At 37.8% G+C, this 25,632-nt stretch overlaps 1 protein-coding gene across 4 annotated transcripts in view; it reads left to right on the forward strand.

Moving 5' to 3' along the window:
• Window positions 1–25,632, forward strand: part of LOC135618821 (molybdenum cofactor sulfurase-like) — a 32,291-nt gene that overhangs the window by 2,791 nt on the left and 3,868 nt on the right. For 2 of the 4 annotated variants that reach the window (XM_065120115.1, XM_065120118.1), the window contains exons 6-17: window positions 1,179–1,305; window positions 2,020–2,122; window positions 2,202–2,247; window positions 4,554–4,592; window positions 4,679–4,835; window positions 9,164–9,266; window positions 9,751–9,867; window positions 11,683–11,760; window positions 18,129–18,230; window positions 19,660–19,753; window positions 20,236–20,346; window positions 22,558–22,622. In XM_065120115.1, the coding sequence (XP_064976187.1) occupies window positions 1,179–1,305; window positions 2,020–2,122; window positions 2,202–2,247; window positions 4,554–4,592; window positions 4,679–4,835; window positions 9,164–9,266; window positions 9,751–9,867; window positions 11,683–11,760; window positions 18,129–18,230; window positions 19,660–19,753; window positions 20,236–20,346; window positions 22,558–22,622 (1,142 nt within the window). The remainder of the gene's footprint in view (window positions 1–1,178; window positions 1,306–2,019; window positions 2,123–2,201; window positions 2,248–4,553; window positions 4,593–4,678; window positions 4,836–9,163; window positions 9,267–9,750; window positions 9,868–11,682; window positions 11,761–18,128; window positions 18,231–19,659; window positions 19,754–20,235; window positions 20,347–22,557; window positions 22,623–25,632) is intronic. The other 2 variants (XM_065120117.1, XM_065120116.1) reach the window with 2 other exon arrangements.

Below are 25,632 nucleotides of genomic sequence, written 5' to 3' on the forward strand. Positions count from 1 at the left end.
AGGAATAAAATGATCATAATATCTTTTGTTGAGAAAATAATACAAATATAATGTTATGATATATGGTCATGCTTTTTGTACCATTCCTTATGCATTGATCCAATCTAATCGATTCTGATCTTAGATCCAAGGCTGTTCTCGATTTTGATACTGATCGTGTGAATCTTGGCTTTTATCTATGGGAATAACTGAAAAAAAATTAAGGTCATCCAGCTATGTTAACAAGTTTAGTTAGGCTGTTCTTGATTTTGATACTGATCGTGTGGATCTTAGCTTTTATCTATGGGAGTAAATGAAAAAAAGGGCATATCCAGTTATGTTAACAAGTTTAGTTTTGATTAGATCAAAGGGAATATTGAATAAACATACTTTAAAGTTTAAAGTTTAAACATTTATCAAAGGAAGTATTCTGAGAACTTGCAGATGTGGTAGAATGCCTTGGTCTTATTTACATGAGCATAGGATAGAAATAAGTATGGTAATCCTATAAAAACCTTCATATGCAAATTGCAGAATTCCAAAAATAATGAAATACACCACTCCAGTATGGTTGTTTGATGACTTTAATGAACAGACAAGATATTGTACCTTTTTGAACTACATAAATACTATAAGTGCAAACACCTCGTTTTTTGGTGCGTGATCTAGTTTGTCTCTTATTGTAATGACTTTTATTTCTGGATTATTTTGGCAACTAAGGGTGCATAAACTCTCAGAAATATTGGTTAACAATATAGCCATTCCATAGAACTATATGTTCTTCACACCTTGTGTTGACAGTGAAAACGAGATTTTTTGCATTTGTCTGGGTAAATTATATGCTGTAACAGACTGTTGATAATAACATGCAGGTAGGATGCAAATGATTGCTTTTACTGTTGCATAGCTGCTACTATGCATCTTACTCATTACTGAAAGAACACTTTGTGCACATCCGAGCTATTCAGGGTTTAGAAGTGGTGCTGATCTTTAAGATACAGTCATGACATATATACATATACATATATATATATATATATATATATATATATATATATGCTTCTCTTGTATCTAAAAGATTTACTTTTACTTGGGGAAAAAACCCCTTCAGATATCTTTAGGTTATTCTCCACAGCTAATTTGAGCTGAATTGAGACCTCACTCATCTGTTTTCATTTCTTAAAATTTTTTTGGCTTAGGAAACACATACAATTTGTTTGCATTCCCTTCAGAATGCAATTTCTCTGGTCAGAAATTTTCTCTCGATTTGGTCAACTATGTCAAGGAAGGTGGTGGAAAACCTTTGACAGGATCACCACGTGGGCGGTAAGCTTTAATTTCTTTTCTTTAGTAATTCTATCTGAAAGCAAAGTACTTATTATCTTCATATGTTTTCTTGGTGGAAATATAAGACAAGCACATTGAACTTTAAATCATATGATTTTCATGTCATTTACCATCCAAAACTATATAATAAATTAGTGAAGACATTTGATAGGGTTCTCTGTCTTTCACCGTATTAGGTTTAGTTACCTGAAGGGTTTAATTCTTTAATTTACTTTAGGTACCTTATAGTCTTTATTTGGTTCTCTGTTTTTTGCACCTTATTTGGTTCAATTACCTAAAGAGTTTAATCTTTAATTAAATTCTTTACTTAACATACTTGATGCTTTGATAATCTATATTTGGTGGTGCCAAAGAGCAAGTATAAACAATTGTCAAAATTTTTAGAAGGTTACCCAGAAAGTTTGTTTGCCAAAAGCTTGTGGTTGAACTAAATCCTGAGAATAGTGCATAATGCAATTTCAGAATTTTGTGCTGGAAAACTGTGATTGCTAATTATCTTGAATCACCAAAATATAAACTCTGAAATTAATTAATTGATAAAGATCTGATTGTTTTTTCTTTTCTTTCCAGTCAAAGAACCTACTGAATTTTGAGAATCATCTACATGTCTGCATTTTGGTAATTTCATGTTTGTTTCTTTTTTGCCTTGCATAATGACATAGATAAGTCTAAACTACCACATCTGGAATGCAGTGGTTGTTGGATGGTATTGATAGATGGTGCCAAAGGCTGTGCAACTGAACCACCAGATCTGACAAGATATCCTGCTGATTTTATTGTCTTCTCTTTCTATAAGGTAAATTTTAACTAGTGAATTATATGTAAATATATCTAATGAACGTCATTATCTGTAATTGCATTCGGTTTCTGGTTAGATTTTTGGATATCCAACTGGTCTTGGAGCACTTGTTATTCGATCTGGTATGCAACATTTGGCAATCTTATGGTTTTCTATTTAGGATTTCTGCTGCTGAAATTTTAGACTCTCATCGCATGTCTGTATCCTCATTCCTCAAAAGGATGATCATGATGTTTGTCACCACCTTCGTGAATAGGAAGATGTTCATTTAATTTGTAGATTTGATAAATGAAAAATGTGCTGATAATGCCTGTGTATTAGCATCAGTATAGTATGTCTTTTCTGCTTAAAGCATTATCACTATGATAGAAGTTGTCATTTGAGTTATAACTGGCTGTACCAACATATTTGTTCTCGGTGGCACATAATAAACAAATGAAGATCCTTCCTGGTGAGTATAAAATTATATGTGCATATGGAATGGTGGGGAAAATTGGTATTGGCCAATTTGCTATATCCCAACGTTTCACTCTTATGACATGCATGTATATTGTATAGTATACAATATGCACAATGTTGCATGGTACTTGAGTTGTTGTTTCCAATTGGGTTTCTGTTGTCATTTACTGAATGCTCTTGAATGTTGCTTTTATACTACTTATTTTCAATAGGCATATATCTGGGTTTGTACATTTGCAGTTTTATCCTCCATATTATAAATTTATATGTCCGTACAAAAAGAATCTGATTTTAAATATGATGTATTGTACTTCAAAATGCAATGGACCTGTTACACTTATCCTTCACTGTCGAAGATTAATATTTCTTTTCACTTGGTAAGATATATGTGAAATTCTTAAAGCTGTGAAATCCTTAAAGCTGTGTCATCCTATATGTATATGCTGTGGTTGATGCATCAAATGGACTTTAGGTACAAGTTTTAGAAAATTTATTTTAAGAACTGCAAATCTACATCTTAAATTTGAATCATTGGGTTCTTGTAGAAACTGTAGTTCGTCTTTTACAAATTACATGCCTATATGGGAAATATAGAAGAATCTTGAGAAAATCAAATGATTATGGGATACTGTTACATGAATGCATCATGAGATATAAATATCTGTATTTGTTTAGAGTGTCTAGAAACTTGTATTGGTTGCTAACTAGAGCATTATCATTCAAATCCCATGGTCCATCTTGTTATTTCCTGTGGTGTACCTTGGAGTGTATCTGAAAACTATGGAGTGTATCTGAAAACCAATTTAATCTTACTGTTTCTTTTACTTTAAAACTCAAAAACTTATATGGCACTGTGATGGTCTAGGGGTTCATGACTTGGTCCAAGCCTGTCATACATGAAGTGTCTGGAAATTCAGCCTCAGCCCCCAAACCATGGGCCTAGTGCTTAGACTAGGCTGGGTTTTGCATGGGCTACCCAGGCAGCCCCCATCTGCAACTGGCAATTTTGATTCTAACTCATGCTTTTCATGGGATCTTGTACCAGTTTTTTGTAGTTGCAAAAAAATAAAAACTGTCTTTGTTGTTGCTTGCAGTTTAACTTCATTTTATTGATTCATTCAGTGCACTTCACTTTATAATCCTTTAGTCAACTACCAAATTTCTGCAATAAGGAAAAGCAAGCCTTCATGGCGCTACAAAAAAATCATTCTCCTGCCTCCTCTATTGATATATGTTTCGATGTGTTGGTGTATATATATAGAGGCAGTGGAGGAGGGATTGGGATTGGTCTCTCAGCTGAATATGGTCTAAAATATTGACAGTATTTGTTAAACCATAATTTAAAATTTTCCTACTTGTGCATTGAGTTCTTATAGAATGGACAATATAAGTGCCATGCCATAAGTTTTCAATTGTTATGCACTCTAGTATTAGTATAGTAGCTTGGACTTATAAACAATGTTTAGACATGATACCTGTTCTCGACTGTAACTATATGGTTAAAATACATCACAGAACATATCTATTTATTTATGATGTGTTTCAACGTCAACTATTTTACCTATGCGTAGGAGAATCTATAACCACCGAACTTGTTCATTCTCTGTTACTTGAGCTTGTGGGCAACTGGGCATGTATTCAAGCATCATGGTACCCTGACCTTATTGTTCCCAATCGCTTACTAGTATGCAGCTTACCATGCCAAAGTATATTGACACTTCAACTAATTTATCATATTGTCTTACGATATTCTATAGTATACAGTATTGGTCTGGCATGTTGTACAGTCTGTGAAGGGACCAGTATGGGTTCAGTAGCTGATATTTGATTACTCGGTTCTGGTTGTTTGATGTTATTAACTTATTATATTTCAAGAATTGTATCAACTAACAGCTAGTTAAGAATTTTACACAATTGAAAGCTTGCAAATTCCATTTTTTCTATTGCTAATAATAATTGTAAATCACAGAAGCAGCAAAGATTCTTACAAAAACATACTTTAGTGGAGGTTAGTACTCTGACAAAAATGTGCTTTTCACATTGTTTATCTGATTATGACTATTTCAGTCCAACCTAAAATTTGTAGTTCTCTAGGCACTGTGTCTGCTTCAATTGCTGATGTTGATTTCATAAAAAGAAGGGATAACATTGAACAAGTTCTTGAAGATGGGACCATATCTTTTTTGGCCATAGCTTCCATCCGTCATGGGTTCAAGATAATCAATACATTGACTCATTCTGCTATCTCCCGGTATGTTTTCAACCAACCCCAAAGTAGGCATAGTTATTCTTTAATTCTTACTGTAAATGTATGGTTAGGAAACTGTTCATCAGGAAGAAAAATGTAATAGCTCTAAAATTTTAACCAAGTATGTGTATGTGTGTGTGCATGTGCATGCACTCATGTTTGTATGTGTTACAAATGACTCTTTACTCTTTTTCTTTTTTAAATAAAATTTCTTATTCCTTTTCACAAACATTTGAAATAAATGGCAATATATGTTTTTTTTATAATAAGATATTAGAAATAAGTGGTTTTATCATTTTGATTTGTTGAGACTGAGGATTTTGGGTTGCACTCCATATGAGCACATACTGCATTATCGAGTGGCTTAGAAGTTAGAACGAAGTGTTAAATCCATGTTATAACGCATTATTATTTGTTTGAAAAAGAAATGGATAAAGAAAGAAAGAAATGAAATCTTGTATTCAACCCCGTATCGGTCCTAGGCTAGGCCAGTTGTAATACTGCTACTGGTAATACTGAGTGTTGGTATTTTGGTACGTACAAATGCTGGTACTGGTAGCACTAGTATTACTTAGTGTTGGTACATCACGATGTACTGACGCTTTATTGGGGGAGATAGAGGAGGGGAGGAAGAAAAAGGAAGAAGAGGAAAATGAAGAAAGAAGAGGAGGTAGTAGGGAAGAGGAGGAGGCAGCATATTGGAAAAAAGATGGTGGGTGTGGCAGGTGGTGAGTGGATATATGGGGCATGGTTTGGCGGTGGGTGGATAGGTGGTGCATTGAGGAGGATCGAGAGCGGTGGGCTCATGGAGGAGAAGAGGGCTAGAGCCTTCCTCCATGAGCCAAAATGTTATTTATTTATTTTTTAAGTACCATACCAGATTGCTCGTAGTAGGGGTGGTTTGTGTACCAAATTCATGCCCAGACCGTTAAAATACTAGTTGATACAAATATGTATGGGCGAAATGGCAAACCTTGAAAGGAAGGCAATTCTTAAGCCATGTGAATTTTTTATAAATAACATTAATTTCTCTTTTATGGTGACTTTACTAAGAAAAGTTAAGTTTTATTTTTTTTAATAATTTTGTTTAAGATGGATGCAATTTTAATGTCAATTTTTTAAGAATACAAAGTTTTTGCATATACTAATACATGTATGTGTTTGTACATATACATACACAATACACAAATACACATTTGCATACATGTACATGATACTGTTATGTTATATATATATATATATATATATATATATATATATATAATGTTTAAGATATATGTATTTTGTATTGGTTGGAGTACATGCATAGATATCTGCATTGACTTTTCTAGTTATACAAAGATTTGAACGATCAATATTAAATATACACCCAGCCAACTAGCTTGGCGGCATGTATATGGGGTCCCTTATTTCAGGTCAAGGATTTGTTGCCCGTTTGGCCACATCCATGTGACAATTGTCTTCCCTAGGTGGGGTCTAATGCACCGAGTGGCAATGTAAAACAAAAAAACAAAAATTAAATGAAACATTTAAATAATTAATAGCATGATTTTTAGGTATATAGTATCAAGGTTTTTAATTTCGATGTGTACCACTTGGTACGGATGGTATATACTAGTTCGAGAGCCTCTCGGCATGCAGATCGCCCGCTACTGGGCGGTACCAAAATTTTAACCCCGTATTTGGTGATACAAGGCTATCTCGGGCGGTAACTGTCGAGACTTATATAGGGTTTCAAATGGTCAATTTGACCGTTGGAGGCATCCTAAAGGGTTTTTAAACCCTTTCCTCCCCTCTCTTTTAATTTATTTTACTATCACACTCTCTTAAACTCTCTCAAACTCATTTTCACTCACAATTTCTCTCTTATTCTCCTATTTTCACCCTTCTAAACTCAACAAAGCAACGATTTATGGACTGGATCAAATTTAGGAGGCTAATTTGGAAGGACCGAAATTGTAAACATTGTATAAGGCTACTCCTCAAAGCCCGAAAAAGATATGTGACATTATTCTTACCTAATTTACATTAATTTTAACTTAAAAATCCTATCCTAACTTTTTTTTCTTTTTATTTTTCAGGTATTTTCGAAGGGTTTTCATCTATTTTAAGCATATCGCTCGTCAAGGATTTTAATTTTGAATGATATCACCCGTACTAGGCGGTATGTACCGGTCCGTCGGTAGACCGGTACGCAGAATGCCCGCTACCGGGCGGTACCATCGATTGGGGTTGTTTCCGCCCCGTTACCACCCGAAATCGGTCGATAACGGTCGATTTCGACCGTTGCGACCTGCTACCGGGCGGTATTAGCCGAGGGAGAAGGAAGAAGAGGGAGAAGAAAAGGGAGAACCTAGAGATCCGACGTTGCTCTCCCTCGACAATCTCGATCCGTTGCCACCCTCCCTCGTCGGACGTCGTAGATGAGATGTCGCTTCCTTGTCTGAGGCGACTTCTCCTCATCCGTGCGAAGAGAAGAAGAGACTTCGCGGGGAGAAGAAACGAGGCGACGTCGTCAAGCTTTTTTTTTTTTTTTTGAACTATATATATATATATATATATATATATATATATATATATATATATATATATATATATATATATATATATATATATATATATATATATATATCATACCGTACTATACCAAGCTGAGCACGATACTCCGATATGGTATGAAATTACGAACCTTACCACTCGATACGCCTTGGCGTACCATTGGTATGCCTCGGTACGTACCATATTGAGCAAGGCTCGGTATGTCGGTACGGATCAAAATTGCAAACCTTATATGGTATGTTTGCTATAGAAATAGATATATATATATATATATATATATATATATATATATATAAATGTGAGGAAAACTTTTGTTCCTCTAAACCGTGAGATATTTGCTATCGCAATTACTTGATACCACTAGTGTACATATTGTACATTGAACTCAACTTTACGAGTGCCATGAAACTTGACCGGTAGAAGAAAATGATCTAGGAGGTAATGGTGAGTTTCTTGACATCTAATCTAATTAAAAGAGTGGCTGATAGGATTGACTGTAACCAGTAAATGACTACTGTTATCATAACAAAAAGAGTTATATTTAAGGGAAATCAACAGCTAGCAGTAGGTTTGGAGATCATACTTGAGAACAAAAGGCCTATTTTGATTGACCTTCTAGCTTCCACACTAGCAATAATGAAGTTTTTAGCACTAGTAGAAGCCTATTGCGTTAGACTGCCCTTTTCAGAATATTTACAATTGTAGAATTCCATATCCCCAGTTAAATAGCACCCATAAAAATGGACACACATGGCTCCTAGCCTCCTACATTATATAAATCAGTATGCATTTTCTGGGTTTAGGTTTAAGTTGAGGGTGGTGATTTAAATTTAATCTTGGGCTTCAATTTTATTATATGTTTGCAACATGCCTCATATTTTTTCCATTTTTTTTGGTTCAAGATGATAGGCATGTCCTGTAAAATAATGTCCCATCAATTGTTTTGAGGCCATGACACACTTCTTTCCCTGTTTCTTATTCCATGATATTCATGCTGCTTAATATTTATTTGCTGGCCCTTTGATTGCTTATTCTCATTAGCTTAGGCTAGTTGCCTTCTGTTTTGCGCTTCCTCCTCAATCTCCTTTAAGATGTTTATGTTTTTCTACGAGTTTCGCTTCATGAAGTAATGGAGAACTAGTATGGAATAGAAGGAAATTAGTTGAAGTGCCTCTTTCTTGGTATCCTAACACCTTTAATTCTTCAACTACAATCTACAAGAATAGATATTCCATGTTCTTAGCATGAGAATCATTAATGTATTGCGAACAAGCCATGTTGACTGGTTTCTGAGATTTTCATGTATATGATACAAATATGTATTATGAGACATAATCTTAATACCGGGTAACGGGAAACTAGGTGCCTTAATTAAAAATAGCGGCTACATCAAATTGAATTTTCTCATTGGCAATTGAAAATATTTCAGGTCAAATAGGTGAAGAAACTTTTTAATCTTTATTTTCTATTACTTGATAGTGCATCAAATAAATGTTTTTAAAATTGATTTTTCAATTTTTTGTTATTCTAGATTGAATTGGAAACTATATAGTACATTAAAGATAATACTGAAAAATGAACTCGATCTATGTTATTCCCTACTATTTTGATGTATTTTTGTGCTGTAAAATATGCAAAAGCTGAGTTACTCTGGCCTTTCTTTGTTCACTATGGGAGGGAATCTAAAACTTGTTTCTCTCATCTCTTACTACATGGATGACAATTGCTTTGTGAACTGCGAAGACATTTATCCTGTTGTTATTCCATTGCAGGCATACAGCATCTCTTGCCACTTACACAAGAACAAAGATGATGGACTTAAAACATGAAAATGGAGCGGAAGTTTGCAAGATCTATGGCAGAAATACCTCTCAGGTCAGTTATAGCAAAAAAGTTATTTTGTTTTTAATCAAGCCATAAATCTTATTTAGTCTCTCAGGTTATTAAAATACATCTTTTAGGTGGATTTTATTGTTCCTATTCCAAGGGGGTTGTCTGTTTTTATAGGTTGTTGGATCAAACTTCATTTCAAAGTCAATTTGTAGTGCTTTTTTAAAAATACAATTGGGACCAACATCAATTGCATGCTTTTTTTTTATAAAAAAAACTATCATTATGATGATGAACTTGTAGCTATCAAATAGTTGTACTTTCAAATAACTGTTTCTGATTTTAATTCTAAATTCATGTAGAAGGATATGCTTCTGCAGACACTTGTGCCTTTCTGAATGTTAATCAGTGCCTTTTTTTAATAATTAAGCTTGGTAATTTAAGCAGTGAAGGAGTTGGTTTTTGCTATTTGGTTTGGTTGCCCTTGCTATCTTCTGTAAAATACCAATCTTATTTGTTTGTGTTTAAGGCACCATATCAAGACATGGGTCCTACTATTGCATTCAATTTGAAAAGAGCAGATGGCTCCTGGGTCGGGTATCGTGAGGTTGAAAAGTTGGCTTCTCTGTCAGGGATTCAGTTGCGGGTGAGAAAATGATTATATATGTTTTAGTGCTTATATTTAGTTTTGGCTCTCGTTTCTGCTTTCATTTGAGTTCTGCATCCTTTTAACTCTATTAATTGATATTGTTACTTTCTTTTTTTCGGAACAAGATGGACATAACCTTCTCATTTCTATAAGGTCAAGGACAATTTTACCTATTACACTGATGGTATCTTTTCTAGATTTGGCTTCCTTGTCATTATGATATATAACATACAGGTGGAAAAGACAACATTGGGAATAGTTGTATGAGAAGGTAAGATGCTTTATGTATAGTAAGAGCAGTAATTTAGGAGATCATGTAGCCTTCTGAAGTTGATCACCAATGTCCAAAACTTTTAGACCATTACATCTATTCTGATACCCGAATAGTTCCACATGGCAAGTGAGTGGATGATTATGATGATTTACAGGGCCAGATGGGCCTATGTCTATAAACTTAGGCATACACATGTTGGGTCATTTGGTTTTATGCTAATTAGTTAATGAACTAATTTTCCCATTAGGTTAAATCATGACATATGATAATAGAGTGGACATAGTGTAAGGTATGATGAGAGACTGAATCTAGTAAAGGATTATTCATGGATGAGGTTCATGACATATCAGGATGTGGAGCTACCACTACAATAAGTTTCACATACTGTCTACTGGGATATGATTCTGGTTATGTGTTGGTTTTGAGCCTTGACGAGAACATCAAGCTTTTAAGTGGTAGAGGTTGTGACACCTCAACGACTCCCACAGTAGACGTATAAGATATGATTGTCATGATATATAATACTAGGTGAGTGCACTACCAGTGAAGCATATTGAACCATGTGATCTTAGGCTTATCTAATTAATGGGTCAATTCTCCCATCAGGTTAGGTTGTGACATCTATGATGTTTGTTCCGTTAACATTCTCATGTCATTTCATTAATCTTTCCATGTCTTCTACTTCTTTTTGACTACTTAAATTTACACATCAGCTTGAGATATAGTGTGATTATCAGTTTTTAAAATTCATATAGTTCTGAGTCAAGCCTGCAACGACAACAAGAAGTCATAATGTTCCAAATTTGTGGGTCTGCTGCACGAATCTTTTCTGGGCATTGGTCTTTGTTGAGGGTGATATCACTAGTCATATGCATCACTTCTGGATGGCAACCTAGCCCCATAATGAAACTGGTAGATATATATATTTATATAAAATTTGACAAAGCTTTACCCTGGTCATCTGTCTAATACAATCTCTTCTCTTTTTGGGTCTTGGGATCTGCGGGGACAAAGATTTAGTGAGAAATATGCATAGGTGCAATAAGTTCTTCAAGAGTATCCCACAAAATTTGGTTGTGTGCTTATCTTGCCTTAGGTTTCAAAGAGGAAATGATAGTTTAGATGGTTTTATGTCTGTTGATTTGCTTCTCTTTCCTATTTGGTATATGAATTTCTCCTAGACTTTAGCTTCATTAGTACGGTCTTCCATTTCATGTCATTTTGCAATAGCTTGATAGGTCAATCAACATTTGATATCTCATTTATTTATTTTAGATTATGTCTACATGGCGATACATTTTAACATTTTATATGCTATTAATTGGTAAAGCAAGTTGTCATGGTTAGAAAGTATAATTACTTATTTGCTTGGGTACTTTACTAACTTAGCTTTTTAGAACTAATAGTGCAGGTACTTAAATAAAGACAATTGCTTAATAAGATCACCTTGCAGACTTGTTGAACTAAATATGCAATATTGAGTTATTTTGGCATGATAATGTCTTGATGAATTTCTTTTGTTAAATGGTTTTCTGTAGACTGGCTGCTTCTGTAATCCAGGTGCATGTGCCAAATATCTTTACTTGTCTCATTCCGATCTTATTGCAAACTTTGAGGTACATCACATGCTTTGTCATCATTCCGTAAGATTGTGCCTTCATTCATCTTTTGATCTTTTGTATGAATAGTTCAATGTTATTTTTTCGCCACATAATTGAATAAATCAAGGTCTTCAATTTCGAATAATACTGCCTGGTGTGGGCGGTACGTACCGGTCCATCAGCAGACCGATACACAAACCGCCCATTATCGGGCAGTATATATATATATATATATATATATATATATATATATATATATATATATATATATATATATAATAAAATAAAAGGCGACGTCGCCTTTCCCTTCTCCCACGCGGGGTAACGTCGCCTTTATATATATATATATATATATACCGAACGGTATACCGCTCTGACACGGACTTAGCTGGTTTTGCCTAAGTCGTGCGGCATCCTCGCGCGTCCGTCCGCAAAGGTCAGCCTCCCCGAAGCCTCCAATTGTCCCTTAGGACCAACAAAAGAGAGAACGGGTTAAAGAGAACGCCTCAATCGGGATCCACAAGCAAACATGTCCGAAAAACACTTCATAGACAATGCAAATTACAAACAGACTTTACAAGCTCTGAACAGTGGCACAACAAAGGGTAAAATGGTCCATTACAGACCGAAAAGCTCTCGCACGTGTCCACATGACACAACCTTTATTTACAAGCCTAAAGAGGCCACCAACCCAACTAAAATGGGACTATTATGCCTTCGGCCGCCCCTCTACATGTTGTACAAGGCATAAACATGCCAAAAGACACGGACATACATAAGCATTACATCAAACACCCTGTTTCGAAGTTTGTCCGTGACATTCTCCCCCACTTATTCCTTCGACGTCCTCGTTGAAGCCTTTGTCGACACTGCAACTCCTCGCCTTTGCTGAGTCTTCAATCTTCTGCTCCAGCTACAATGCGCCTCTTGACTCCCAGCTGCTCTCCGCTGCTGTTTTTGAGTAGTCGAACCTTTGATCCGCCATGCTGCTTTAACTCACCAATGACTCTGACTCTGGTGTGGGGTTGGCTGAGTTGTGTTGATCATTGTTGATTCCTGCGGATCCCCCAGATGAAGGAAAAGACCATCCTTACTGCGCCAGTCTCTCAAAGATTCCTCATGCTGCTTGAACTGGTTCGATGCTTGTTGGAGCTTTAACGAGCATCGCCTCGCAAACTTCTGAAGTTTTGGGTCCTTCCTCCACAGAATCTGCTCATTGACTCTTCTTTCAGTTAGTTGTCACATCCAAGTAGGTTCGCATCACTTCCGCTTTCGATTGACATTTCATTGGGAAATGAAGCAGACAATCTACTCTCAGTAGCACTGATCACCGTTGGTGAGGATTTGACAACTATTGTCTTCCATTATCTTCGAAGGGTCTTTGAACTTGTGCAGAGCTCCTCTGCTGGATAGATAAGAGAATTGGGGTACTCGGTTTCGCCCATTCTCTTAAGAGTTGAGAAGGCAAAGGTTACTTGACTTCGCCCGCCTCCCCGAGGTTGTACTTCATGCATCGAGCTGGTTACTGGCCTTCGCCTGCTCTTTGCTCACACTTCTGAAGCACTTGAAGTGTTTGCACTCCTTGCGTTGAGTTAGCTACTGTGATTCACCTTCTCAATGCCATCGAACTTCTGGAATGCGGGAAGTTTTCACCCCAACTTGGAGTAATTCTCTGATAGATGAGGTCGCCTCTGGGATTGTACCGTCTTCTCCATCAACCCTGTCGCCTACTCCATTGAGTAGCAAAGGTACAACACCGCGTACTGCTTGCTTCGTTCCTTGGTCGTGTACTCTTGCATGACCCGAAGTCCTTCACTTACGGCTATCTTGATGAGAAACTTGTTGACACCGGTCTTACGAAGTTCCTCAGCCTCTGCCCTTCAGCCTTGTCTCGGTACTTGGAGATTGCCTCTGCATGCTCCACCTCCTCGGCCCCTTTCACGACCAAGCGCTCTCCTCCATGAGAGCAAGGGATCAATGACCTTCACGGAAGTCCCGCCTCTGCGGTACCATGGCGCTGCCATGCCCATGGCACTACTATCCGTCGCCTCGCATCTACATCCCTTTTCTTCACAATCAGTAGATATGCCTCCGTGACACTCCTCCGAGTCCACCTCCATTCTAACTGATTGCTTGATTTTGGGTAGCTAAGTCCCTCTGGACTCGTCGTCGCTTCCTCGCCCCTTTCGACCCCCCCCTGCTTCAACACCTCTGTATTCTCCAAGCAGTCCATTTGGTCGATGGAAAGACAGATTGCAACTCCCATGCATGGCCTCTGCCATCATGTTGTAGGGTTCGCACCGATTCTGTTCTCCTTAGCTTCCTTGGTAGCAACGTTCGCTTACTCGGCCTTGTCCTCTGACTTGCCGGGCTCCCTTAAGCGAATATGAGCTCTGGAGCAGTCCAACTCTCCAGCTGCTTCGATCATACCTCTGCATGATCAAGTCCCTCCCATGGAACTCACTGGTACTTGCATTCGAACTTTTCCCTTAGTGGAACACAGCCCCCATATGCTGATGACCAAGGTTTTCATCCGATGCAAAATTCGATGCACGTCCGGAAGACCCGCCTCTGCGGTACCATGGCCTTCACTCCTTGAATCCATAGCCCTTCTTGCCGTCGTGTTGTTCACCGAAGTGGAGCTTTCAGTAGCTCCCGATCATACCTCCATATGATCAAGTCCCTCCCGGGACTATGTCGTGTGTGTCGCATTGCCACGAACTGTTCCACCACGATCCACTGCACCATGTCGCCTCCTGGTGACATCTCCATTGCATTCTGATCCTTGTGGAATAAACTCAAATTGTGAACCCTCCATGTGTGGCCTCTGCCAATACATCGCAGGGTCTCCTCCACCTTCGATTTTGTTCGCTCCTTTGGCAATCGACCTTCATCCACCCACTCTTGGGTCACACCTAGATGAAGCACCGCTCTAGGACAGTCCGTCGCCTAGTCGCTCCCGAAGTCCACCGACTTCACTGTAATTTGTGCACCATTGTCTGGATCCTGGGCCTCTGCCCCTACCAGCACAATCTCCGCTGCGCACCGCTTCCTTCATAGCAACTCGAATGGCAACACTGTGGCATATTCTTCAAGAGTACCCGCCTCTGCGTCCTCTTGCCCTGTGCTAAGGCCTTCTGAACCCAACTTCGCCTCCGCAAATTGAGTCGCCTTAGTTCCTCCATCAAATGCTTCTCCGAGATAAGGTGCATGTGCCCCGAAGCTCCCTTCGTCTTTGGCACCATACAAGATGAGTCCGCTCCGTCAGAATGAAGGACCCATGGAACAACATGATCATACTATTGCCTCTGCAAGAGTTCATGTCCTTGACCTCTGTCTAAGGAAAGCACTGTGCCTCTGCTCCACGTTCCAACTTCTATGCTGGCTCCCTTCATGCGGCTTGGGTACTTCGCCAAGTTACACCCAAGTTGCTCCGCTCCTCGTTTTTGCATTGAGTCGATGGTGGCCCTCGTGCCCACCATTCCACGGGTCAGCCCTCCCTTGAGTCCGATCTCCACATCGACTCCAAGTGTGCCTTCATTTAAGTTGCTTTAGGTCGCTCCCCCACTTGATCTCGCAATGCATCCACCAATGCATTCTCTCGAGCGAGATCATGCGACAACTCCTCGTCGCTTGCTCAGTCCATCGAGCTTCGTGGAGTTGTTGTTTGTTGAGGTACTCCTCCCCAACATGTGAGGTCCGTCTCACATGATTCTCCCTCTGGAGAGCTGGGACTTATCCCTCCTGGGTAACTATCCCGTTGGAGCAACATCTCTCTTCGTTTCGGAGACCACCATCCCCTTGGACTACTCCGATCTGCTGAACAAACTGTGCACTGTTCTGCCTCCTGCAAACGCACTTGCTAGATTGCGACTCCATGTCAATACAGCCCCCGCTGCACCCCTCAAGGCCTAGCAACATGCTGAACTCGTTGCACACTTTAGCCTCCGACGGACGTATCCTTCACATGTCGAAGAGAAAGTTTCAATGCTCCATGGCGCCGAGTTTCGATCGCCTTAGGATGGCCACGAACATTCCGTCGTCCGCATACAAGCCCATGCATGAGTACCAAATTCTTCGAGTTAGCAATTCCCCTCACCTCTGTGAGCTTTGCATAACTCTTTTGGTCGTTGAGCAACTCATTCCACATTGCATGGTCTCATTCTTGCCAAGCGCCTCGCTTGCCTAGAGCACCATCAAGTATAGTTGTCAACGTTGAGCCGTAGCTCAAACTCAGCCATCCCAACCTTTGTGCGCTCCAAATTCTTCCAAGCTTGCCTGTTCTCGTGGTACCTCTTGCGCGAAAGGTTGGCCATTCCTCTGAATGCCAATCTTAGATGTCCGCTCCTCTGAGCGACTCTTTTCCCTACATCTCCATGCTCGTTTTCCCTCAAACGGTCGCGCGTGTGCTGACTGCCCTCAACGCAGCCCCGCTAGGTCCCCCACGTTTGCATGTCAAGTGTTTCTATGAGTGCTTGTCCCGCTCTGATACCATATGACACGGACTTAGCTGGTTTTGCCTAAGTCGTGCGGCACCCTCGCGCGTCCGTCCGCAAAGGTCAGCCTCCCCGAAGCCTCCCATTGTCCCTTAGGACCAACAAAAGAGAGAACGGGTTAAAGAGAACGCCTCAATCGGGATCCACAAGCAAACATGTCCGAAAAACACTTCATAGACAATGCAAATTACAAACAGACTTTACAAGCTTTGAACAGTGGCACAACAAAGGGTAAAATGGTCCATTACAGACCGAAAAGCTCTCGCACGTGTCCACATGACACAACCTTTATTTACAAGCCTAAAGAGGCCACCAACCCAACTAAAATGGGACTATTATGCCTTCGGCCGCCCCTCTACATGTTGTACAAGGCATGAACATGCCAAAAGACACGGACATACATAAGCATTACATCAAACACCCTGTTTCGAAGTTTGTCCGTGACAGCTCGGTATACAGTATCGTACCGTACCAAGCGAATGTCGAAACTCCGGTACGGTACGATATTTCAATACTTGGAATAAACCATAATAAGATAAGATCATGTATCTTTATAATCAGCAAAGGACCAAAATCACTTGTATGTTGTGTATGATGTATAGACCACCGATGAGAATGATTAGTCTTTAATCTTAAAATTGGTTTAGCTAAAAAGTTAAACATGGAAATTGTGCAAGCTTATCTTGTCCTAGCATGAAAATAGTTTTTCTCCATTTACTGTTCAGGTCTAGCATAGTTTTTGCATGTAAACAAGCCCTTTTAAGTTTCTTTTTAGAGAATAAAATATCTATTGATGCATTCCATTACGAAAGAAAACAGCTTGGAAGGAGTCTTATGTTGGTTCATATTGGCAGTCATACACGTCTATCTGTAGATTGGAGAGAATTTGGGATAACTTTATCTCATTGAATGGTGGGTAACTGATATGGAAAGTAGTATAACATCCCTGGGGAGTGATGACACAAAGAAATGCAAAAAAGAACTGAATCGTAGCCAGTATAAGCATGTGTTGTACATGTCGGAGGCCAAAAAGTAACATGGCCCAACTCACATATGTCTATTTGTGCCTTTAGGAGTCTCTACATCCTTGCATGTTTGTGTTACTTTCGGCACATAAACAGTGCTGAGTCAGTTAACATTTATGTATCTATACATCTTGGTTGTTAGGTAGGCACTTTAATATCTGCTAATCGTAATCATCACATTGCTCTTTGGTATGGGCATTTAGTTAATATGTGATATGCTTGGTGGCTTGATAATTTGCAGCTTGCAATAATCATAAATGGTGATCCTAAGAGAAAAATTGAATATAATTGATGCTTTGTAACTATCAAAATTTAAACGTTCTTCGAAAGTTCTAAAATGTAGGTGCAGGATGTGGGCAGATAGATTCCCTGCATAATACCTATTTGTATGCGAGCACACATAGGTTTCACTTTAAATTTCAAGGAATCTTGATGTTCAAATTAAGTACATAGGTTATTTTATTGGTTATAGATGGTAACAAGATAGTCAATAGAGTAGGATCATTTTAAAATTATTTTGAAGTATGGGATGACATTCTTAAATTCTTGGATAATGATAAGCAATAGCCAGAATATATTAGAAATTTAGAACAATATCCGTGGTGTGATCTTAAAGGTGCATGATTTTATACTGGCATGTAATTTCAAACTGTGAGAGTTTGTTCCATAGTCACCAGCACATTGCTCAGTTGTGTGAAATCAGCATATAAGAATGTGATGTTTTTTTGGCCTCATGTGCCCTTCTGACATAGCACGATACAGTACATGGTGATTCCAAAATGTGTGATATACACTTAATGTTTTTGTTATCTATTCATGCACTATGCATGTAAATTTATCATTCACATTCTTTTCATGTCAGTTTGGGCATGTTTGCTGGGATGACAATGATATCTTGCATGGAAAACCAACTGGTGCTGTCAGGATATCCTTCGGTTACACATCGGCATTTGAAGATGCAGAGGCACTATATGTTATCCATTTTCCTGTTGTTCAATTTTGCTTATTTAAGTTTGTGATCCTTCTTGCATCTGCAGCTTGTTTACATTAAAACTATTGATCAAACATTCATCTAGTGATGGCAGCACTCATTAGATTTATATTGTCTCATAAAGTTCAAAATAGGTGCCATTATATGCACCATAAAGATCATTGTAATGGTAATGAAGGGAGGCCATTATATCATATAGCATAAATTGCATAAAAGATTAAAGTTTAAAATTTTGGTCCAATTGCTCAACGTATATTGGGCAGTATACTGACTTGTACCACTTCATATTTCTAAAAAAATGATAAAAAAATAAATATTGACTGATATCTAGCTATTGATGATCCTTAGTTGGACTGGTGACTGTGGACCTTAATTATCACTAACCACCAACGTAACAGTTTTTTTATTCTGCATAACGACTACAGTTGTCTTAGAATTGGCCTAAACTATTATAGCTGTACATTATAATTTATATTATGATTCATTTTTAATAGAATAATTATAAGCATTGATTAAATTTTCAGTTTTAAGCTAGTGATAGTTTCAACTTTCAAGTATACCAATTGGAGTCTCCCTAAAAAGGGAAAAACAGAAAATTTGAAAAATACTACAAAAGTGAAGCAGTAGATGCAATTTTGTGACATTGTTTAATTTATGAATATGAAGAAGCAAATATTTAACATAAAGGCTTGAAACGATAAAAAAAAATGTAAACTTTGTAGCTGTAGGTCACAAAGAGTTAAAAATCTTGTATATTAAGAAAATAAATAATATGGTGCCCATACTTATAGTAGTGGAGAATGGAGCCTCACTAACATTATTTGATCTTTGAGGTAAAGGCCCAACCTAAAAGGTCAAGCCACAAAATCTAGATGTTAAAGAGAAGTAATTAGTTCTGTCATGCCACTGCTGATCAGATCTGGTACTTCTTTTCTAATCCTTGTATTCCTTATCATGGTAATGTATTTTAAGGGTAACCGGAAAAAAATGCACTACAGAGCAACTTAAAGGAATGCATAGTCTTGATTTTTGACTAAACCAATTGCATTTTATTTGGTGGAAAACTTTATATGAATTAAACAAATTCCAATTCTGCATAGTATTGTTCATAAAGTCATATTTGTATTCCAATACCATGTCCTCATGTAATATATACGACAAACACTGTGAACACTGAGTTGTAGAAAACAGTTTCTGGGTTTATTGCATTATCTTTGTAGTGATTGATATTTTATTTGCATAAGGATTAACTATCGTCATTTTAGGACCTTCAAGAAAGTTTCTTACCGGTACTTTTTTCCCCTTTGACAATCGCAATTTGAGAGCTTAACTTCTAACCCTTGTTATTGCAAAAACCTGGCACTGTTTTTTTACCATTGTTTGTTCTTGCTTCTTACTGCAGAAATTTCTAGGATTTTTAGTTAATTCTTTTGTGGAGAAGTTGAATTCATCTGGAGATGGATATCCATTAAGAATGAAGACTGATCCTATTTCAGGTATACCTCACTTCTTAATCCACTTTCAAACATTCTTATACCTTACTGCTGAGTGAACATTACTTTTAATCATTGGTGAGACCTGTTCTGTGGATTTATGACCTATTATGTGTTCAAGAACAAGAGTGCCTATGCCCCTACAAATTATAGCAATACCTAGTCTCTAGAGTACTGGGTGATTAGAGTGTATAACTGATTAATAAATATGGACTATGTTTGGTGAACATAGAACGAGGGACTTGACCTGAGTAGTGAGACATGAAGTATTTCAAGAAGCTTTTATTGATGTGGATTTTACTCTCAAATGGAATGGATTATCTGTAGTGAATAAATGTTTGCTATAAGTAAAGACCTTTCAAATAAATATGATCGGTTGTTGGTGCATAAATGTCTTATAATTTTGCTTATCATTTTTAGTATATTTTATAATCAAATATATTTTTTGTTGTAATGGCCTAAGATTTTCCTTTTGTGTGTTACAGGTATTGGGTCACTGCAGCTTGTACGTTCTGTTCAGCTGAAATCCATCACAGTCTACCCTGTAAAATCTTGTGCAGGATTTGCTGTGTACAAGTGGCCTTTAAGCAACATCGGTACCCTTATCCTCTTTCCTTTTCTGAACATAGGTTTTATATTTCCTCATCATGAACAAAGATGCTAAATATGCAACTGGTTCTGAATGTGATGCTCTTCTAAGAGTAATTTCCTTTGGTTCATCTGTGTTGAATAGAGAAGAGAATTATTGGACAAAGTTAAACTGCTTTATGTTGTTTGCGCTTCTCTGAACATTGATATTTTAATTCATAAGTAAAAAATCTTGGAAGTATATCTTTCTTTTATAAGTTGAGGGTCAAATAGTTTTGCAAATAGGCAATGAACTGGTCGAACCAATACCAACTGACCGGTATTTCGTATCTGTTTAGGCATGTGGACTGGCTCCTGGTCGGCATTGAAACTACAATTTTTACCTTTTTTAAAAATTTGGAAAGTTGAAAATAGTTGTCAGAATCAACCCTAGATAGTGTACCATGGTTCTTTCTTAGAGATCTTCCTGAAATTAGTTTTGATCCGTTCCCCCTGGAAAAATCTCAATCTTTGCCTCTTTTTTCTTTGAACCAAGATGTGCCCGAGTTAATCTTGATCTTTACCGTCGTTGACGCCTTGGGTGAGGAAGTTCTTTTCCTTTGTATGGAAGAACATGCAGCCGGAAACAGTCAGAGGCCTCCTCATCATTGCTGTCTTCTTAGACCCCTTTGCTGCCACCCCTACACCTCCAAGTGCTCTGGCAAACCCTCCCAGGCTTCTCCGACCTCTCAATGTGTTCCTGTTGCTCCCAGAACCAGCCCCCATTTCTGCCCTTCTCCATCTCTACCTCTCAATTTTTCTTCTCTTCATCCTCTCCTCTTCTTTCCTTCTTTTTCTTTGGTCTGTGCTGATCAGTATGTTGACATATCATGTATCAGTATATTAAATCTGTCTCAGTCCGATCAAGGATTGGTATGAGTCTTATACCTATTCTTGGCTACTTGATGGTAGTAGACTTATGCTTAGCTAATCCCTAAAGTTGGAGGAGCCTCACAACAGAAGTTATTGATCCATCATTCCTTTGTATTGCTCTTGCAACCTTACTAAAGTTCAGTAAATCCATACTGGTTTAGTCAAGGATTGGTAGGGGCCTTGTACCAAAACTTGAAACCTTGATGGTAGCAGAATTAATGTTTTGTTAATCTCAAAAGTCGAAGGATTTCCACAAATCAAAGATACTGGCCCATCAATCTATTGTGTGCTCTTTTAAAACCTTACTAAAGGTTCTGCATGTAACTCTCCAAGACTGCTGAAATTTGTTGTCACTTCACCATCATCTAGTATTAAAGGAAATGCTTGGTTTGTTGCATCTTATCGACACATGAAATTTGTTCACATTATCTACTATTTTGTGAAGCCGGAGATCACCAAGAATAGTCCTGAATCAGACTTGATAATGTTAAAGTTGTTCACATTATCCCCTTCTTATTGACACATGAAGGGGATCCTTGATCGTTGCTAATAGAGGTGGTGACCTCTCATACAGGCATCAGTAATTAGCTCTAGATATTTTGCATGTTGCTTGTGTTTGTTAACTCAATAGATAGAACCAAGTGTCCTGTGAATAAATACAGAATAAGAAGGGTGGATTCTAGTAGTTTTACAAGCCAATAATTTACTTGATGGGGCATGCTTTTGTGCCCTTTGTTGGCTGTAATGCACCTTTAGCACATGATATGCTGACAGGAATGTTGGCAGAATGAATTGTGACAAGGAAAATAGAAAGGGTAAGAGAGGAGGGAGAGCAAATAGAGGAATTACCTCCAGCTTGAGGTAGCTTGAGGATGGGTCTGGACTTAAGTCAGCAACGTATTTCCCCTTGCCTTTTTCTTCCATGAAAAAGGAAAACTTTCACCAAAGATCTTGACTTAGTAAGCTCAAGAACTAGGAGGCAGGGATTGTTGGTACTAATTGTACAACAGCATGGTATGTGCCAGTTGGTAAGAGTTCTATGTTACAAACACAAGCAATCATGCCTGAGCTTTCAAAATAAGCATAGAAGGTATATATCTCTGTATGACTTTCTGAAATCTGTTGCTTTGGGGAAAAAGTGCATGTACTATGCATCTTTTCTGAGGCAACATGCAGTACTGATGCAATTTAGGATGTGCTTTTACTAGCTATCTAAACATTGTTGGACATGAATGACATGTTACTTGTGCAGTTTATAACTAATAGTGTTAAATTGACTTTAACTTTTGCTTACCATGTTCTATTAGGTCTAAAATATGATCGAGAATGGCTTCTCAAAGGACCAACTGGTGAAATACTTACCCAGAAAAAGGTTATTTTGCATTTTTTCGCATGAATTTGTGTTTCGTTTGCATGAATTGCTTGTTTTTTAATTAGCTTTTCATTAGGCTATACTATATATGACTCTTTATATAGTATAATATTATATAATTTACCTCTCTTTTGCAAAACCATGTCATATATAGCCAATGCTGTTGTTAACTGAACTATGTAGGAGTTGTTTTCTTGAATATAGTGTTGATATTAGCAAAATTTATTAGTTTTTACGACTTCCTGTATGCAAAATAAGGCCTCTTTATATTCTTTTTGAAGGACCTATGCTACAAGCTTCTAGGGACTACTACAAACTAAAATTATTTGTAAATTTGTCGACTCGTATCAAGCCAACCACAAAAAGAGGTTACCCTGTGGTTAGAAAGATGACAAAATAAAAAAAAATAAAATGAAAGCAGGTGTCTAAAATATAAAAAAGCCAACTTGTGTGACAGGGGCTCTAAGGTGGCCATTGGGTGTTGTGATAGTCCTAGAAAATGAAAACAATTGGTGGTGGCATTGGACGACTACTACTTTGCTGACATGTGTACTAGGCAGTGATTGAGAGAGCCTTGTACTAAGGCATTAGAAAGAGAGATCAAGAAAAGTAAACACGAGTAGATAGATTTTTGTTTCTGTTTTTGGTTAAGGTTCATTTTAGCTCTTGTAGTTTTGGTTATGAACCACTTAAGCCCTTATGGTTCACTTATATTTAAAATAATCTTTATATTTTAAAAAACGTAACATATAAGCCTTTCCCATCAAGTCTGAGTTAATAGATGTTAGAGTCTACTTATATGGCATGCTGACTCACAATAAACCATTAATATAATGCAAGTGTAATTTAGGATTAAAAAAGTGTTAAGGTCCATTTTAGTTCTTATGGTTTTGGCCTTGGACGCTTAAGCCCTTATGGTTTATTCGTGTCTAAAATAACCTTTACATTTTAAAAACCGTACGTAACATATAAGCCCCTCTCGTCAAGTTTGAATTAACAGACAATAAAGTCTGCTTATGTGACATGCTAACTAACAATAAACTACTAATATATTGACATGTATAATTTAAGTTTAAAAAAGGGTTAAGATCCATCTTGTCGAGGAAGAGGAAATGGCGGAGGTCGTAGCGACAAACGAAGGCGAAGAGACAGAGTTACGAGAGGCCGAAGGCGAAGGTGAGGGAGAGCTAGACCACCATGTAGTAGGAGAGGCTGCGTGCATACGACGTCCTGCTAGGCAACAGTGGCTTGGTGCTGCTGTTGGTGGTCGCTTCCATGACGACGCCTCCTCTAGCCATTGATGGTGGTCTCAGTTTTTTTTTTAAACTTAAATTATATATGTCATTATATTAATGGTTTATTGTGAGTCAACATGCTACGTAAGCAGACTCTAACGTCTGTTAACTCAGACTTGACGGAAGGAGCTTATATGCTATGTTTTTGAAAATATAGGGGTTATTTTAGATACGAATAAACCATAAGAGCTTAAGTGGTTCATGACTAAAACCACATGGGCTAAAATGGATCTTAGCCATTTTTTAAATTTAAATTATATGTGTCATTATATTAATAATTTATTGTGAATCAGCATGTCACATAAGCAGACTCTAACATTTGTTAACTCGGACTTGACGGGAGGGGCTTATATGCTATGTTTTTGAAAGTGTAAGGGTTATTTTAGACACAAGTAAACCATACAGGCTTAAGTATGTAACATCCCATTAGTCCCACATCGGAAGTGGGCAATTTGTATGATTGGCTTATATGGGCCTGATGAGCGTACTACGTTAACTCCCGCTTAAGCATTTTGGTCCGTGGTTGAAGGGCCAAAATGGAGTTATTGGCCAGTTAGCTCATCAGACTCGGGTCGTGACAGAGGTGGTATCAGAGCATGGTTTGAGGATTACTGAAATATTTGATATGTTGACGTGTAAAATATATTGAGGTCTAATAAACTATAGTGATTGGTGGAAATTTTCTTTGATGCATTTTAGGAATCTATGATGATGAGGACATATGGTCCCCTTATTTCATTTGTTTCTGATTAATTAAGGGGGATGAAAGGGTTCGATCTGGGTTATGTTGGGCCTTGACGAGGACATCAAGCTAATTGAGTTGGAGATAATGTAACATCCCATTAGTCCCACATCGGAAGTGGGCAATGTGTATGATTGGCTTATATGGGCCTGATGAGTGTACTACGTAAACTCCCGCTTAAGCATTTTGGTCTGTGGTTGAAGGGCCAAAATGGAGTTATTGGCCAGTTAGCTCATCAGACTCGAGTCGTGACAAAGTAGTCCATGACCAAAACCACAAGGGCTAAAATGGATCTTAACCCTTTTTTTTTGGCTAATTAGGTTGCTAGAGGAGGTTGTTAAGGTGTTGGGAGAGAGACTAAAGGAAGAAAGTTGCATTAAGGGAGTAATGGATGAGGCTTGGAGAGTGAGAGAGAATGAGAGATCTGTTGAGTAGCAGTGAGAAAAAAAGAACATAAAATATGTTGTGATTGAAAACTGATAGGAGAGGACGAAGTGGGAGGCGGTGGGGACGAAAACACCTAGGAGTCAACATGCTACGTAAGCAGACTTTAACGTCTGTTAACTTAGACTTGATGGAAGAAGCTTATATGTTATGTTTTTGAAAATATAGGGGTTATTTTAGACATGAATAAACCATAAGAGCTTAAGTGGTTCATGACTAAAACCACATGGGCTAAAATGGATCTTATTCATTTTTTAAACTTAAATTATATGTGTCATTATATTAATAATTTATTGTGAATCAGCATGTCACATATGCAGATTCTAACATTTGTTAACTCAAACTTGACGGGAGGGGCTTATATGCTATATTTTTGAAAGTGTAAGGGTTATTTTAGACACAAGTAAACTATACGGGCTTAAGTAGTCCATGACCAAAACCACAAGGGCTAAAATGGATCTTAACCCTTTTTTTTTTGGCTAATTAGGTTGCTAGAGGAGGTTGTTAAGGTGTTGGGAGAGAGACTAAA

This window comes from Musa acuminata, chromosome BXJ2-8, assembly GCF_036884655.1.
Source record: "Musa acuminata AAA Group cultivar baxijiao chromosome BXJ2-8, Cavendish_Baxijiao_AAA, whole genome shotgun sequence".
Taxonomy (NCBI): Eukaryota; Viridiplantae; Streptophyta; class Magnoliopsida; order Zingiberales; family Musaceae; genus Musa; species Musa acuminata.